Source organism: Meleagris gallopavo, chromosome 6, assembly GCF_000146605.3.
Source record: "Meleagris gallopavo isolate NT-WF06-2002-E0010 breed Aviagen turkey brand Nicholas breeding stock chromosome 6, Turkey_5.1, whole genome shotgun sequence".
NCBI classification, from domain to species: Eukaryota; Metazoa; Chordata; class Aves; order Galliformes; family Phasianidae; genus Meleagris; species Meleagris gallopavo.
This window is the reverse complement of record NC_015016.2, coordinates 21,176,262-21,195,074: the sequence shown is the minus strand read 5'-3', so window position 1 is coordinate 21,195,074 and position 18,813 is coordinate 21,176,262. Positions and strand designations below refer to the sequence as shown.

Below are 18,813 nucleotides of genomic sequence, written 5' to 3'. Positions count from 1 at the left end.
AAAAACAACCAAAATAATCAGTGTAAGCCTTTAATCCAAACTTTAAAGTTAAGGGTCATCAACCTAAGGCTAAACAGATGCTGCCTTGTATTAGGAATGTGGAATACAACCTACTTATTCCATTTTCTTGAGAGCAAAGAGGCAAGTACTACCAAATTAAATGCAAAGGATATTCCTTGAAGGTTCACATTATTACAAAGAACTACAATTCAAGAGAACCTCTAAATATCCATTGTTATGTCAGTGGTTACAACTGAGCTGTAGTTATGTGGATCAAAGCCTCCATAATGCTTACTCCACATACTGTACCATCTGTCACTGCCATTCGTTTACTTCGGATTTAGTTTTTGTTCATACCAGATGCACACGTTCAATCCATTCGCTTGAGGTTTGAGGAGTCTGATTTGAAGCATCTCCTGAAGCATCCAGGGTGCTTGTTACTTCCCTGGTATTATCACCACCTTGTGAAACTGTTTCACCTGGAATAATGTTTTCTTCAGAAGCGCCTTCCTCTGTTTGCGTTCCTCTGCCTTCATTTTTGAGTGCATCCTCAAATAGCGCGTGCTCTTCCTGAAGTTCCAACCCTGTGTCTCTAACATTTGCCCGCCCTACTGACCCATCTTCAGTACTGGGTTGCTGTGAATCTTCATCCGTTTCTGTACTTGTTGAAGGGATCAGAGCAATACTCTGTGGATTCATGTCATGAAACCAGGCCATAATATTTCCAAGAAGATTTTCATTGGTATTGGGATCTTGACTACTGGAATCAGCATCACTAGATGTTGAGTATAATCCACCTCTTGTATCGCTGCAGGCGTGTGAATGAAGTCGATCGGCTGAAAAAGGATCGCTGCCTGCCCCTAGTCTCATCAGGCTGTCACTGAGTTCCAACAGCTCAGAGCTGCTCAAAGCAGCTCTTGGGTTATCTATACTTATGGGAGCAGAGTCCAATCTTGTAGGTAAAGAGGTACCTATTGCTCCTAAAGATGCCTCGTTATTCAGAAAGTCTCTAGTTTCTTCGTCTATGGCTAAGCCAGATTCTTGTAATGACAACTGAATAGCTAGCAGGATGTTTGGGTCATCTTCATCCAAAGAACTCAGGGCCTGTGGAAATACATAAGGTTGCTTTTAGAATAAAACTTTCATCTTGTAACACATTTTGGACTAAAAGCAATTTGGTCTCAAATCTGTGACTAACTGACACGTGATTTATCAGAATCATTTTTTACTGACACAGTTGCCAACAAATTAAAAGCTAATTATTGTTACAGTAACAATCATTCAACAATTCTTACCGGTGAGAATGTACAAGTTGTCCTAGATTCTCCCTTTCTCATCGAAGAATTAAGAAAATTTGCAGAGACAAAATGATACAGAAAAGCAGAGCAGAAGGTGGCAAGCAAAACAGAGAGACTGGAGAAGAGATTAGGGGAGATACCTGCAGAGAATCTTGGTTTTCAGAGCGACTGACAGGGGTATAGTCATGAAGTGAAGAGCTGTGCAGAATACCCATAGAAGCTGAACTCACCATGGAAGTGCCATGTCTTCTGCTACTGCCACCTTCCTGAGTGTCTGTACAGGCAATTCAAACAAATACATTTGAAGAACAAGCAAGAATGCCTTCATCATTATTTACTGACACAATCTCTTGCCTTCCTTTTGGGTTTTAGCTGTGTAATTCTGGCCTTTTATTCACTCTGAACAGATTTATCCAAAACCACTCATTTTACACCAACTCTTATATGGAGACAAAACAATTCTGTCTGTTTCATTTGTGCCTTTCTACTCTCAATAGCATTCTTTCACCCTCTGAAAGAATGTGCTATGTTGTCAGCAGCATAAGCTCACTGGCAGGGGGAGCAAAATGCTTCCAAAGCATGTGCATGAATTATGGAAAGTCCTGAAAAATACTGCACATTGCCTCTCTGTGCAACCTGTATTCTGTATTCTTTCTCAATCTGCCACCCATCATAATCTGTCTCTACAATTCCTTTTGGAAATTTTTGCCAGCATGCACTCAGTCTCAAATTATATGGGTTTGGTTTTGTCCTTTTGCTTCTTTGTTTGACACTCTGCATGTTCTCACTAATACCCTATTTTCAGTGCCTTTCTGCTATTAGTTAGACACTGGCCTGAAAGACACTATGGAAATTCAGTGTGACTTAGAGCTTACAGTTTATTTTAAGCAAAGGACACAGCATGCAATTCATTTGCAGGGGGGCTTAAAACTGGTGTTGTCCCATTTCTGTTCTCACGAAGACAACAACTCATCTGTAATGCTAACACTACATTAATTTTTACTGTAACACTGCAGCACAGTTAGGAGCAGAGCTGTTAGTGTATATGTCAGCAATCACTAAAATCACTGTTCTCTTAAAGCAACCAACGAAAAATAGGAATAGAATACTGTTTCAAAAAAATTACTCTGTAATGAAAATAACTATTCTGAATTTGAAAAATGGAATTTTCCACTTCGAAACTCAAAGGGAAACACAGTGGACAAACTAATTCTCTCTGATAACAGTGCGCACTGTCACTAAATATCCAAGCGTTTAGTCAAATTCTAGTTCTCAAACTAGTAAGATGGTTTTGCATTTTACCTGCAATAGCAAAAGACCAAAGTTCACCAGAATACTTTTTTTTGTTTCTAAAATAAAGAATGTATTTGTTAATTTTTCTCTGTTAATAAAATACAAGCTATAGGGCTTAAATTCATAAGACACAGAGATGAGAATTTTGCAGCCTGGCTTAGAAGTGAAGCACACACCTGGAAGCTCTGAAGAAACAGAATCAGAAGACCATTTGGATTGGAGCTATTTTTGTACCTTTGCAAAGGCTCCTGGCAGGATGCAGACAGCACAGAGAGCCAAAGACAGTGACCTTACTTCACTGCTAACATAGCTCTGCCTGGGAGAGCAGCGTGCTGACAGTCATAGCTCATGCCAACTTGTCTCCAGTACTTGGCCAATGCAGGAGTTTCTGAGCAGGGTTTTGTAATATAGTCTTATGGCTATCATCCAGCAGTCCCGTAGCAGAGGGAATCTTGTCTAGACTCTAGGCACAACTGGTTCTTTTAATTTGCATTAAAAAAGGTGGTATGTAGATAAGACTAGCATATGAAATACACCTTTTTCAAAATCTCTTCAGGAAAGCAAACCTACTCTAAATAGCTACGGACTTGTTACAGGGAATATCAATGCAAAACTCTTTAAAAGGTGCAACAGCCACAATTAAAGTCAGCAGCTCTTCTAAAATCACATGCAAATGAGCAAGAGTAAGGTTTAACATTGCATTCTGTAAAATATAACAATATATTTGAAACTCGTTTAAAGTGCATCCAAGAAGAACAAACACTGTGGTTGCTACTAGCAACTTCTGAAGCAGCAAGAGAGAATAAGCAGCCCCAGGCAGGAGCGTACCTAATGTACTCTCACTGGGGTCATCGGGATCTGGAGTATTACTCAGCAGACTGTGCATGTCTCCACGTCGACGCTGCCTGTGCCTCCTCCGATACTGAAATTCAGCATATTCCTGCATAAACCAAAGGTTACAAAACACAGGGCAGCATGCAGTAATATTTTCTGATGCAACAAGCAACACATTTTTTTATAAAATTTTTTTTTATAAAAAATGTGTGATTTTATAGTTTTATTATAAAATCACCTGCTTGTAGAAAAGTAAATTGCAGGTTGTATCATGCATCACACTTCAACAAAAAGAAACAAATCCAAAAAGCAATCATCAGGTAATCCTAAATCTACAAAATAATGGATTAGCAAATAAAAATACTTGAGGCATTACCAACATTTTAATACTTGCAATCTTCCTTTTTAAAGAATTCCAGGTACGCTTTTTGTGTTTAAAAACTTTGATGCCAAACTTTACACACATACACACACATTTTTTGTAAACATATACCTAGAGACTTTAGAACATTAAAGCAATTAATGTGAGTTAGACAAATAGGTTATGTCTGGGTCCTGTTGCCAGCAATGGCCAATCCAAAGATTCCAATCTTTGGAAAAATATAGAAAGCCAGCTGATACATACTGGTACTTGTTATTTTTTTCCCAGGCTCTAGGCTCAGGAACAGCCACAGTTGATACTCTCATATTGAACAACTGTCATGGTTTTACTGATAGGTTTTTATCCCATGAATTACAAATTTCCTACTGTTGCCTAATCTGAGCTGATAATAAGCCACACCCCACAAATCTGAACTCCTGCAGAGTATAATTTCTCATGCTGTATGTATTTACCAATGACAGTTTGCATAATATCTACGGGATAAATTCATTTCTGACTGTATTACACTAAGATCCCAAGAGTTACTTATCTTTATTACAATTTAAATTCCTCTGCTAATATTGAGAAACTAATTTTCTGCTTGAACGCAAATTTTTTTGCTAGTACCTGACTGTGTAGTTACAGTGTTTCATTAATCACAATCATTTATTTACACAAGGGAATAAAATCAGGCACACGGGTAATAGTTTTCTCATCAGAAAGGAATATTCCTTTCTTCCGTAAGATCCATCTTGGGAAATCTGCAATCCAAAGGTTTCCTTTGACCAGATATTTTCTTAAAGATAGCATTACCATTAACATTGCTTTCTTTCATTTAGTCTGCGTCCTAGAACATCTCAACATCTAAATCAACAAGTGTCAGTTCTCTTACACAACGACCTTATTAATTTTGATGGTGTTGTAATGTTATGTAGTCTTTCCATTAAGTGATCTAGACCAAGCTCTTATTCATGATGACATATACAAGCTAAAAAGAACTGTCATGAAATGATCAGTATCGGAAGATTTTTATCTATTTAAGAAATTGTTCCATGAAAATTGTAAGAACATAAAAATAACTGTAACTGACCACATGAAAGGTCCATTTAGCCCAATAATCTGTTTTGAGCAGTGGTTAATAGTAGGTACTTATTATGGGACAGAATAAAAAACAGGGCAAGCACAAAGTGATCAGCTGTCCTTCCAGTTCCTAAGGAGTGCTGCATTTCCTGTAATGGAAGGCAGACCCCCAAAGAACAGGAAATGAAATTTTGATATCAAACAATATAAATGAATTATATATAAACATACATAATTGTGTCACTATGAAGCAGATAAGGAATAACATGAAGTGATCACAGAACACTAAAGTTTATTAGGCATATCAGATCTTATCTTTCATCTGCTTTCAAAAGATTTTACCAATAGCTTCTTAACTATACTTTTGTTGGTTTCTTTTTTCAATGTATGAAATATGCAACTCAATTACTGCAGCTAAAATTTTACTTCTGTTTACTTGCAACAATTTTTTAAATCTGTACTAAGGAACTTTTATTTTGTTGGGTAGGAACATCACTGTTTCACACAAGGACATTCAAAATCAGCATTCTTTGCTAAACCCACTGAGATTTCGTTTTGCACAGATCTTCTCGTGAAAGTACAGCTCTACATCAAAAACTTTGTATTGAAAAAAATCACTAAAATAAACAATGACCAATATTAATTCTACAAAATTCATTTAGCATAGGTGGTTGCAAGTATCCTTCCTCTCTATGTAGCAAAGAAGCCAACTTGCATTATGCAGTGCCACATTTAGGCAAATCATAAAAACTTACAAGCTATCATCTAAGCATGACTGCAATGGCACCTGCTGCTAAATAGCTTATCAACATACTGCTTATCAGCTTCTTCTCATAACCAGTTCCACTAACAATAAAATACCATCACAATGAGTTTGGTATTTTGAAACACGGTATTATTTCAAAGGAAAGGACTAAAGGAACTAGACAGGAGAAGCAAGTTGATGTTTTATAGAGAAGCAAGCTATTTTCTCACCAGCATGATGCTCACCAACAACAATAGCAAAGGAAATATATAGAAAAAAGTACATGGAGTTTTCCAGGATGCTTTAAAATGACTAGCTAGAAAGAAAACAGCAGCAAGGAAATGTTGAGATGAAGCTTCCTTCCTAACTTAATGCTTTAATCTAATGTTCTCAGAATATAAAATAAAGTTAAGATAATAAAGGCAAGCTTTATAGGAAGCTTCTTGTTTTACTGAAGTCTTGAAAATTATATACTCTTTTCCCATATGTGGATAGAGAAATATTCATTTAAAAATTGTTGATTTCATTCTCGGTTAAATACCAGAAGATCATCTCATTTAAGTAAGCAAATTCCATCCTGCTGTAATATATAAAAAAGAAAAGAAACACTTCAAATGTTTAACAATATTTGGGTATATGTCTGTAAGTTTTTGCTGAGTTGTTCAAGAAAGACAGGAATTTCTTAGGCTTCGCCAAATTCTGCTGAAATAATGTTGCCCTGAAAAGTCATTTACGTCCGTGTTATTTATTTATTCTTTTAAGGCTCCCCAGCACATAGAAACCAGTTTATTCTAAAACTGGTTACGTACTTGGAAAACTATGTAATCTTAAGTAACTATAGTCATGTTAGTGTCACTGGACAGTTAGGTATTCATATATATATTTCCTTCTATTGTGAAATAAATAAAATGGTAAGCTTAAACCAACTTGAGATGCTTTGTATCAAAATAAGGAAGCTCTTCATGCAGACCACAATCATACCTGTGTTTCTAGAATATGCAGAACTAATTTAAATATGTAAGAAGAAATAGTTTACCTCAGGAGATGCAAATCCCAAATACTCCCAATCCCATGTTCCACCAGCAAAGCTATAAAGTTAAGAGAAATGAAGTTTAGAGTTGGAACAAAGTATGAATGACATAAATAGCTCCAAAACCTATCAACATATAAACAGTGCAACTCTACCACTCTTAAATCTTCTCCTTTAATGCTTATCTTGCAACTCATTTAGAAAACCATGAAATTGCAATATAAATACTAAAGAAGTGAAAGAAAACCCCACCAATTATCTCAATCACAGTACTCAAGGATATTTACTGCACTTAGCTTTTGAAGCGATTTTAAAAGCCAGCAGAGGTTTCTCATTTGCAGTTTCATCTACAGAGTCTGATAAACAGCATAGGTGCATTTGAGTTTGTGAAAAGCTGCAAATCCACAATGATCAAATGATAAAGAAAATGGAACTATCTGGTGATCTCTGGCCACCAATTTTATCAGCTCCACTTCACCTCACTTTGACTGTTACCAAATGAACTTTTTCTGAGTTGCACAGTATTTTGTTTGGTTTACCTGCGCCTGGGTGCTTCTGGTGAGTCTGCAGGGGCAACACCACGGGCCACAGAGGCTAAGAATTCTTGCCGCTTTTGCTGCACGAGACAAGCTGCACGGATGATTTTATGGCGAGGAGTCCGAAGGTAAGGCCTGTTTACTTTCTGTGCAAGGTCTTCAGTGACCATTTCCAGGTCTGTCTGCAATAGTTAATAAACACAGAATAAACTGAAATGGAAATCAGGCAAAGCTCTACACCATAAACACTGAACGGAGTGAATTCCATTCTTCTGAAAATACCATCCAGACAGGAATCTCATCAGCTCTCATATAATTATTAAAGCTATAGAAATTACTGCTTGTTTAGCAAGATGACCTGCGTTTGTTTTTTTCTGGCTATCTGTTCTTTCTGCTTTTATTTAAACTTACTAGAGACAAGAGTCATTTTTTAATTTGGTGTTCACTATCTTGTTTGAAACACCAGTTTTGATTCATCACTAAAGACTCTGAGGTGGAGAATGACTAAGCAAGACCAAAGTTGTCAGTGCATGCCTGGAAGCCTGCTCTGTAAGAACTGAAATTTTATCACCTGCCTCAGCTTGTCCACAGTCATTTGTGTCCTGGCTCCAACACTTACTCATACGTGCAGCCACTCAAACTCCTGCTCTCTGAATTTCAGTTGCCCAGTTATTCCAAATGTAACAAGCCATTTGCGGTCTCCAAATATCTTGCCTATGCTTTTATTGACCTAAATGGTCCTTTCCTCCAGCTTGTGGCAGGGCTTCCCTGCACACATACACACACTGAACATCTTTGGGGATCCTAAAGGAAAGGAAAGCAGCAGCAGCCCCTGCAGCTGATGTCACTACTATCCATGTATTCTCCCTGCTTTGCCTGCACCCACTCATCAGACGCATCATCATGCAAGACAGGAAATAGGAGCTACATTAGGAGAAAACAACTTGATAGAACTTCCACCCCACCACCACCAATTAATCCCTTCCCCTTGTCCAAGCCTCCTCTGCAGAATGGAAAGCACCAATGCAACTGTTTCTACTTGCTGCTTTTTGGAGAAGGCTGCTTCCAGATTTGGGCTACAAAGATTGCTCAAAATTACAATTTAGCTAACAGGAGGTTGGTTAACAGTAATAATTTTCTTTTTTTTTTCTCCTTTCCACTTGTCCTTACTCTTTGGTTCTGCAGTAAAGTGCTGTTTTTCATTCATTCTAAAATTGAACTAAATGCTATTGTGTCATAGTGTTAAAAATCCATTCCTTATTCAGACTTGGTTACAAATACGAAGTATCAATTTTGCACTACAAAAGTAGATATAAGACACTGATAACTAATACTAGAAAAAATGTGACACTAGAAAAGTAAGCTATATGCATGTATTACCTGCATAAGTTCAAATATTTCTTTCTTTGTGCTTTTAGGCTCCAAAAAGAATCCGTATGGATAAGAACACTTGAGAATGCGGCGAGTTTTTAGAAGCTCCTGTACTGCATCTTCAATGAATGTGGTATCAGGACAGCCTCCCTCAGCTGTAAGATGATAAAACACTGTGAAAATATTCTCCCGCTGATGTCAGCATTTCTTTTAGTGTAAGAGTTTTCCACCAAAAATGTGCACATCAGCTGAACTGTGGCAGCACAGCAGCAGGTTCTCAGTGAGTATACAGTGTTCTTACTGTAAGAAGTGAGCACAGAATATTAGCTTCTCTCTTACTAGTGCCGTATCCTCTGTGTGGAATATGTAAGATTTACTGTACATTTAGCTTTCATCCACTGCTTATGAATTCTAGTACCGGAGGGATCACATCACACAACAGACTGATGTGAGCTCTATTCAAAATATAAGGCTTAGCCATAACACATTTGATTTCAAATCAAATTCACAGTTTACAGCAAATACTAACAAATTCGACTTACTTCCACTGAGAGCTTTACTCAGCTGCTCCATCTTTTCTTTGGCTGTTTTTAGAAGGCGCTGTTCTAACTGGAACAAGAAAACGAATAAAACACAATACGCTTTTTTTTTTTAATGAATGAAATGTAAACAAGAATGAGTAAATATGGTTTGTGCCATACCTGGTAGCTAAGTTCATGGTTCTTAAACCTTGTGTAATAGTGCATAAACCTATCCAGTTCTTGAAATCTCCTATGCTTCTTTTCAGCCTGGAAAAGAAGAATATAAACCAAGACAAATTTAACGGTTTAATTTAACAATTATTGTTGGATACAATCTCATAACTGTTTATATTCCCACCAAATGTGAAGCATTATACACAATGCTGACAAGTGCTATGCACAAAGACACAAATGTAAGTTTTGAATGCCCAAGGCTGAAAATACTCTAACTAGAATTAATGTACTGTGTGCATACTATTTTTAAGCAGATTTTTCAAATGACAAAATTAAAACATGTCTTGTGAAACGCACAGAAGCTAAAGTACCAGCACACCCATTTCAGAAAAGGAAACCATGACATAGGAAAGTAAATCAACTAGTCTAAGTCAACCAGTGGCTGTTAGCAAAGACAGATGAAGAACTAAATCTCATGCTTCTATCCACAAATAAGCAGTGTTTCCTTTCTGTCCTTTGGTTATATTTAAGGTTATATTTTCTCTTTTAAAACTTCGGTTGGGAAGAATTTTGATTGCACTTACCCTAAACACAAAATTGCAGCCTTAGTACTACTATGTAAGCAGACATTTTTGTTACCTCTACTGTCATCTCTTTGGACTGTTCCTCTACATGCTGAATAACCTCATAGCGAGTACATCTGTAATATCCTCCTGTAGAAGAGCTGTGCTTCTTCCATTCCTCTAAGCATATCCAGCAAAAGTCATACTTGCACTTCAGAGAAAACAGAAACAACAAGACAAAAAGAAAGAAGCTGATACATTGTAGGTATGCAGTTAAGAAAAACTAGTACCATTCTGAAACCATCATACTTGTGGTCTAAACAGAAGTGTTGTGGGGCCTTTTCCCCATTTCATGTATTGTAGAAGATATTGGTTATCAAATCATGGGAGTCAGAATTTTTGTTCACCGAATCAAAAGGCCATGTATAAGCTACAAGTTAAGCTGTAAGTATATGAAATAAATCAAATTATAGAGCTCATCAGATCTTTTTGTTTGTTTGTTTGTTTGCTTGTTTGCTTGCTTTTTTAAACAGTAACACTGAAACTGTTAATGAGAAAGGGTGAATTTTAACAAAACTCAAAAAGTGGAATTATCAGAAAGCTTAATTTCTCAGTCAATAAAATGAAACTAATTGTTTACATGTGAGTATGACAACTTTAAAGCACTCAAAACAAAATACTTCAGTTATGTAAATGCACTTCTTCTACTGATCTTATCTGCATTTTCTTTTGTTGATTTTTCCAGTTTGGAAAAGTGTTTTTCAGTATCCTGAATATTCTCCTGATAGAGAAGAACAGTTTCTCACTCAATCCTAGTCTGTTTGCACAATAACCATGACCAGTAATTCAAGAGATGTGCTTCTGAAATCTGTTCCCAGCTGCAACCCTGCTGGTATCACTGTAATTCATTGCAATGAATGTGAAAGAAATACTATGACTTAATGTTTGCTGTAATGTAGAAAGAGCATGCAAAACCTTAGAAGTGCCCAACTAACTTCACCTAAGAAATAACAAAAACCATAAGCCTAAAGAAAACAGAAAGCTTAAGTGAAACCTGTGTCTTCACTAATTGTACAATCATTGAACGGTTTGAGTTGGAAGGGAGCTTTAAAGGTCATCTGGTCCAACTCCCCTGTGATGAGCAAGGACACCTATAGCTAGATCAGGTGCTCAGTGCCCTGTCCAACCTGACCTTGAATGTCTTCATGAAGACACAGGACATCCACCACGTCTCTGGGCGTCCTGCTTCAGTGCCTTACCACCCTTATTATAAAAAGCTTCTTCCTTATATCCAGTCTAAATCTTCCCTCTTTTAGTTTGAAATTATTTCCTCTTGTCCTATCACAAGGACAATGCTGAGCGGGCTGAACAGCTCAGCAATACACGTTTACTCTCTTCTTTTCTAATAGCAATAAAAAAAATGTGATTACCAATATTTTGGTCATGTGGTGTTCCTGATGCAAAACAGTACAACTACTAAAGCAAGCAAGTAAAAACAGAACACAAACTTTCAATAATGATTTCAAGTTAGGCCTCTTTTGCGTTTACTGAGCAGAAAGCTTTTAAAACAGGTAACAGATTACAAGGAGACCTTTCATACCCAGACTTCTTTTCAGCAGAGAAGATTGAACTATTATTCTCAACTCAGCACTGAATTCTCAGCTGGGTTATTTCAAAATAACCAGAAGCTGTCTATAAATGGATGGGCAGAAGACTATGACTTGGCCAATCCAATTCATTTAATATGTTTTACTGATGAACAAAGAAAAATCCTGAAAAACTGAAGCAAAAATTTACGTGAAGTAATAAGAAGCCATTAATATTATTATTGGAATTCAATAAATTAAGCCACATTTTTCTTCTTTTTGGTAAGTTTAACCTTTCCAGAAATATCTATCCATACCAGATGTGTTCATAAGTAGTGGCTTCATTCAATTACATATATTACAATTTCCGCATCATACTTTTGCTATTTTTGTCTCACATATGATGTTGACTTTCTTCTAAAAAGCAATGCAGACAAAGGAATTTCTTCCTGCTATTGTGCTGCACCTTCTCTGTTCTTAAATTTTTTTTGAAGATGCTTGCTTTTACAAAATGGTAAGATGAGTGCTGAGAATTAAGTAGAAGAGTAGCTGTGCACAAAAGTCTTAAGAGTCTATCACTGCATTATCTATTATTCAGAAATGCTCAAAACATAACCAAAAGTTGCATTATATAAAAAAAGAATATGAAATAAGTTGCAAGCAACACAACTACTAAAGCTTGATCTCCTATTAATTTATGTGTATATGCTCCCACTGCAATAATACCACCTCTCCAAAATTATCTCCCTTCATTATCACTTCACCATATGCATCCTCTAATCTTGCACATCATGAAAAGCCTCCTCAATAAACCAAGACTCACCCACTGTTCCAGGACCCTTCTCTAATAACTTACTCTCATTAAATATTCAAAAACATGTCCATTTGTTTGAAGTTTGGTTACATCTCCCAAAACGTGGGAACTCTGCTTTACTTGCCTTTATGGTGAGCTACATCAGGCTGCACTGGTTAGGCTTTACAAAGGACATGTGCTGCCTACACCAAGCAGGAGAGGCAATAGCTGAGCAGGTAACTGCTGAGTAGGTATTTTAGCCTCTCCCTTGGTGGCAGTACAAATTAAGTCTCTGCACATTACAGCTACCAAATTTCATGACATCTGCAGTAAATTAGTATCCATGACCTCCTTCCTGTATCTAGTTCAAAGTACCCAGAAGGTAAGAAAACTACTAGAATTAGGGGAGTGAGAGAGAGTGGGACTGCATGAGCCTTGTTGCCTTAGAAACCAGGCTCGTAAAACAGAACAGTGCCTGCTTAAATACAGAAATGTAATTCTATGACTAAAGTGCATCCTCTGCACCAAGGTACATGCTAGCTGACAAGAAGCACTTGCAATTCTCTACTCACTACATAGTAGGCTTCAGCAGAACTTACTGCAGCAAAGGCTGAAGCTTTGGAACAGATCCTTACTTTAGGAAGGGACAAGCGAGGTGTCCTCTGTACCTTGCATCTGAGCCCTGTGACGATCCTGAGGATACCATTCCTTTCCCTCCCCACAAGGCTGAGGGTAGGCAGCTTCTGTTTGCAGAGGTTTCTCCATCACAAAAGGAAGCTGACTGTTTTAGGGACAGTTTAAGCTGTTTATAAGGAACAACATTAAAGAGGAATAGAACTGTGGTTGTCAGCCAGCGCTTCAGAATGGTACTAAATTAAATTATCTATACTCAACAGAAGTTAGTGGCTGAAGTCTCCTCAAGCCTTAAGCCATACTTTAATTCTATTGAGATTAGCTCAGTGATAGCGACAGCTGTCAAATAACTGAAGAGGTTTTGTTACATCCTGAACATTTTGTTACATTGGCTGAACATGAGCTGGCAGCATGTTCAAGTGGCTGAGAAAGACAATAGCATCCTGGCTTTTATCAGTGGTGTGGTTAGCAGGACCAGGGAAGGGGTTGGCCCTCTCTATTCAGCTCTAGTGAGACTTGGCTCGAGTACTGTGTTCAGTTTTGGGCCTGTGGCCCTAAGTACAAGGAGACATTGCTTTGCTGGAACACATTCAGAGAAAAGTGATTAAACTGGTGAAGGGACTAGATTGGACATTAAGATGAAAAGCAGGGTTAGGCACTGGAACAGTCTGTACAGGAAAGTGGTGGCATCCATATTCCTGAAGATATTTAAGAAAGGTGTAGATGTGGCATGTAGGGAGATAGTGAATGTGGCAGCTTTATGCAATGGCTGGACTTGATCATAAGGACCTTTTCCAACCTAAATGATCCTATGATTCTACATCCCATATATGAATTGTTTCAACACTGTCACCAATACAATACTCTTAACTCTGTTTACAGTCTGGAAAATTTCAAATTGTGCTGAACAGCACATCTTATTACACTTCTTATCACTATGGAATTTATGAACTCCTTTAAAAATCATTTAAAAAGGAAAAAAAAGAACAGCAAAAGTGGCATAAACTGAAGTAGAAAAGAATCTGCTCTCGGCTGCCAAACTACTCCTAAACAAACAAACAAACAAACAAATACCACCAAAAAAATCAACGACCCAATCTTCACAAACAGAATACGTAATCATAATATAAAGAAAATAAGATCTGGATATCAATGTAGACTGAGACATTTCCTGAAGAATGTACTAGTCTCCACTGTTAAACCTCCCAGGTTTTTATTGGAAGCCAATTATGTCAAATATATGCAACTTTCTTATTTTTAATGATCCTCCTCAAAGAGATATAAGTACGTTAAATATGCCATTTTTAACTAGTTTGAAAATGTTCTCAAATGATACTGAACTCCTGGCAAGAAATATTCTATTTCGGTAGCATAGTGCAAACTCATAACTAATTTTTTGGCTGCTATCACTAATTAGTTTTTTTTGGAATTACTCTTTCCTGTCTTTTCATTCCTACTGTTTAATTAATGTTTACAGTTTCCCATTTAAATTTCTCTGTTTTGTTGCTATATAGAGAAATATCGCAAAAGAAAAATGTAATAAGGCAAAACGTTCATTAAACCTTACAATTCCTTAAAAAGTACCGTCTTCTGGTAAATGAAAATATTATAGAATCATAGAATCACCAAGGTGGAAAAGATCTCTAAGATCATCCTATCCAACTGTCCACCTATCACCAATGTTTCCTACTAAACCATGTCCCTCAGTACAGTATCTGAACATTTCTTGAACTCCTCCAGGGATGGGTGACTCCACCACCTTCCTTGGCAGCCTGTTCCAGCACCTGCCCACTCTTGGGGAAGAAGTATTTCTTAACATCCACCCTGAATCTCCCCTGGTGCAATTTGAGGCCATTCCCTCTAGTCCTATTGCCAGTTACATGGGAGAAGAGGCTGACTCCCACCACACCACAACCCCTCTTTGGGTAGTTGTAGAGAGCAATAAGGTCACCCCTGAACCTCCTCTTCTTCAGACTTAACAATCCCAGTTCCCTCAGCAGTTCCCCATAAGACTTGTGCTCCAGACCCCTCACCAGCTTCGTTGTCCTTCTTGGCCACCTGGGCTCGACTCATGTTCAGCCAAGCATCAACCAATACCCCCCAGGTCTGTTTCCTCTACACAGTCTTCCAGCCACTCTGCCCCAAGCCTGAAGCATTGCCTGAGGTTGTTGTGGCCCAAGTGCAGAAGCTGGCACCTGGACTTGTTGAACCCAGCTATCCAGCCTGTCCAGATCCCTCCACAGGGCCTTCCCCATCCCCAAGCAGATCAACACTTCCTCCCAACTTAGTGTCATCTGCAAACTTACTGACGGTGCACTGAATACTCTCATTCAGATCATCAGTAAAGACACTGAACAGGACAGGCCCCAGTATTGACCCTCTATTCATTCTCTTCAACATTATTAATGATGATTAAACTACCAAGGATTTGTGTTCCCTTAAGTTTCATGTATTGCCAAGAACTGTCAGCTGTTTAGGAAATCTTAATAATTACCCAAATTAGCCAAATAAACTTCAATAAATATGAAACATCTTCTATATATATGTAACCCATTATTTGCAAATTACCTAATTTTTGAAACAGATTCCATTAGATCTTAGGCCTGACATTTCAAAACATTTGGATTTTTGCGCTCCTGAAATGTACATATGACACAACCTGAATTACATTTTCACAACAATCTGTATGAAAGATCTTTCTTACCTTTGCACATTGCATGTGGTTGCAGCCCTCATTCTTCTGAATTGGAGATTTGCAGTTGGCGCATGGTTTGGAGTTAGTTAGTAACCACAGGCAGTTGGCAGCATCTTCATATGCCTCACTAACTCCCACAACTTCATGAATGTGACAGGAGGATGCGGACCATGTGAAAACAGAGAAGTTGAAATTGTACTTGTTTAATCTTTTGTGAAAATCAGATTAGGAAAGATACGTGCTATACGCTACTATTTCTTGACAGAATATTGTAATTCTTTATTATATGTACTTCTGACATATGTACACATATACAAATACGTATAAAATACACACATTACTTTTGTATACTGTAGTCTGTGGCATATATAATACATAGATTATTAAAATATATATTTAAAATTGATGTTGTTTGACTCAGCATGGTGCATTTTGAGTCTATAACATTTTCTAGAATAATCTATGACATAATGGAAAGGGTCTGAATTGTTGTAACCAAGTTAAGTTAGTGTTTATTTGAGTAAATGTGTATTTTTTTTTGTTTCTGCCTGTCCTATATAAACCCAGATATTGTTAGTTGACTCTCTAAAAGTTATTTACCATGAAGCCATTTTCCATAATTCCCTTGCAATTCACAGTCAACATTACTATTATTATTATCTGTTGCATTTAAACACTTCTAAAGCGCACAAACAACTGTACGAATGCAATTAAACAGAAGTGCAGACTAGGACAAAGATTTTAAGATTTAAAGATTAAGATTTTTGCCTAGAAAAAATAAGTTATATTCAGGAATAAATGAAAAAAAAAATGAAGGAAGGCTGTAAAAGGAAGGGAGAAGATTTCATCTCTCTGAACCATTTGCAGATTTATGAGGGAACGGGTAGGAATGGATAGCAGTTTACCATTACTACATATGTCTACCATAACTACATATGCAATTAAACATGAAGTTGCCCATCACTCAATGGTTTGTTTTTCTTCCTCTTTTTTATTTTTCAACCAATGTAGAGTTTTAATTAATGCAACAAAAATTCCCTTTAAAAATAAAAGATGACAACGAAATAATAATAATGAAAAAACAAGAGGTATGACTTACGTTCTTCTGGTTTCATTTCAGATATTTTCTGCAGCCAGTCCTTCCAGGTTTGGCAGTCACAAGGTTCATGTGCTTCACCAAGACATTCCCTGAGAATTAAGATATATAAATAATAACTACTTATTTAGAATTAAAATTGAATTGTTGCTTTGAAATTGCTTCACACTAAAAGACATGGAAACATATCACATTAAATCAGGAAGATAAAAAGTAATACTACTATTTTAAAATATTCTTATATCTCTTACTACAGTTTCTGTGATAAAACTAAATTTAAACTTCTTGTAAAACAAAAACTAGGTAGTTTGCTATTCCTGAAATGCATTTTATGTAGAATTAAATGTACCAATTCAGTTGTAATAATTTAACTACATTCACGCCTTCAATCTAGAACAAGATCCAAGCCCTTCATTTCGTTTTTTAAGTGTTTATGAATTTTTACTCTTTCCATCAGTCTCCAAATGAAATGGAAGGTACTTTCCATGACACAGTAGAGAAATGAGCTTCTCTTGAGGATACTACTAGCTTTAAAGATATCAGTCATTACATAACAATGGCCTCAGCTCTGTACAACACTGCTTAGCAACAATTATAAACATAACCGTGTTATCAAGTTTGTTATTCTCCTAGAATCAAAACATAGCATCATACCAGACACTCTGAAGAAAACATTTTCATCCTAGCTGAAACTAAGACAGTCTGCTATAGTACAAGCTTAAATTCACTACAGAAAGAGATACGTAGATACTAAGCTCTCTGGTGTAATTCAGTCTTCTTGGCAATATTTCTGAGCTTCTGAGAATATAAAAGGCAGATTTGTGTCTCTGAGAGATAGTTCCCATTGTGCTGAGCCTTTTTTCTTTCCCACTAGAACCTGCAGAAACAAATCTCAGAATGGCTTCACTCTTGCTGTTTTCAGTATGAACCAGAAGCGGGATTTTTAAAGATGCATACACATAAATATACATACATCGTATTCACAAAAGGAAGTTAGAACAACTTCTTTCAAAAGTTCTTTCCTCAGCTTATTCCAAACCAAGAGTTCTTATCTGAGGATGCCATTTTACTAAAGTAAGAGTGATGAGCCTATTGATCCTACAACTTTTTATGAAACAAAGTTGTATTTTGGATAGACTCCATGATAGTACAGACTGAAAGGAAGTAACACCAAATGGTTGTGACAACTAACAATTCAGCCTCCCCAGACTACCTTCCTCAGCAGTAAGCAGGATGATTTATTTGAAGGTATGGCACATACTTAATGAACTTGCAGCAAGTTTCAACAAGTGAAAATTCATGGAAGGCTGAAAGCATTGTCCAAGAAGCATTTCTTGATTTTTTTTTCTCCTGATAATGTTTATATCATAAAATGAATTTGATATGAAACAAAACAACAAAACAGTTGCAGCTTAGAATCAGCTTTCCCAATATACCTGAAAAGATATCTCTCCTACAAAATACACTTTGCCCCTTGTCTCCATCCAGGATAAAAGGAAAAAGGACTGATGATGCAAAACTAAGTCTGCAGTGCTTACTATTTTCCGTAAGTGTCCCCTTGCTACAATTCCATATGCTTCTTGTACAGCGTTAAGAGGTTCTAATATATAGTATCTGCTAATACACAGATGTAGTACTTGTGTACTATCTTCATCTGAACTACACTTAAAAATCTCAGAATGATTTTTTGAAAAGGAATGGAATTTTTTGTTTGTCAGAGCTGATTAGATTCTGCCGAAGGTGCTATTAAGTAGTGGGTAATGAAAAATGAGTACATTCTAAGGAACTCCATGTTTAAAAGAAATATTCTTACAGCTACACTGTCTTACCTTAATGAGCAGAAAAGCTAGAGATCCTAAAAATGGAAATTCCATGCTGACAAAACCTCATAACTTGTTCTTAGTACATGACAGCAAATGATTATCTATAGCTTAGTCAGGATTTTCTAATATAGAGATTCTGATGAATTTCTTACTAAAGCCATATTAATTGATATATAATATCTAAACTGTAGATTACTTGTGAAAAACTTGCAGAACTGACAGAAGTATGAAACGTAGGATGTGCTGATTGAACTTTGAAGATATAAATAAATATCCCTTCAAAAATATGGTAATGATGAAGATGCACTGAACTAAGAATGCATTTTCTTTTTCTCCAGAGGAAACAGAGCTGTGCCAGGGTGATTTCAAAGTAGACAATAG

The 18,813-nt window shown here is 36.8% G+C and overlaps 1 protein-coding gene across 3 annotated transcripts in view; it reads right to left on the bottom strand.

The window, feature by feature from the left end:
* Window positions 1-6: 6 nt before the first annotated feature.
* Window positions 7-18,813, bottom strand: part of ANKIB1 (ankyrin repeat and IBR domain containing 1) — a 55,485-nt gene continuing 36,678 nt past the window's right edge. Inside the window, exons 9-19 of one of the 3 annotated variants that reach the window (XM_010712578.2) lie at window positions 16,613-16,701; window positions 15,523-15,653; window positions 9,883-10,017; window positions 9,250-9,336; window positions 9,091-9,157; window positions 8,558-8,703; window positions 7,181-7,359; window positions 6,648-6,699; window positions 3,420-3,531; window positions 1,439-1,572; window positions 7-1,104 (exon numbers count right to left, since the gene is read on the bottom strand). In XM_010712578.2, coding sequence (XP_010710880.1) covers window positions 352-1,104; window positions 1,439-1,572; window positions 3,420-3,531; window positions 6,648-6,699; window positions 7,181-7,359; window positions 8,558-8,703; window positions 9,091-9,157; window positions 9,250-9,336; window positions 9,883-10,017; window positions 15,523-15,653; window positions 16,613-16,701 — 1,885 coding nt within the window. In that variant the 3' untranslated portion in view covers window positions 7-351. The remainder of the gene's footprint in view (window positions 1,105-1,438; window positions 1,573-3,419; window positions 3,532-6,647; window positions 6,700-7,180; window positions 7,360-8,557; window positions 8,704-9,090; window positions 9,158-9,249; window positions 9,337-9,882; window positions 10,018-15,522; window positions 15,654-16,612; window positions 16,702-18,813) is intronic. The other 2 variants (XM_010712580.2, XM_010712579.2) reach the window with 2 other exon arrangements.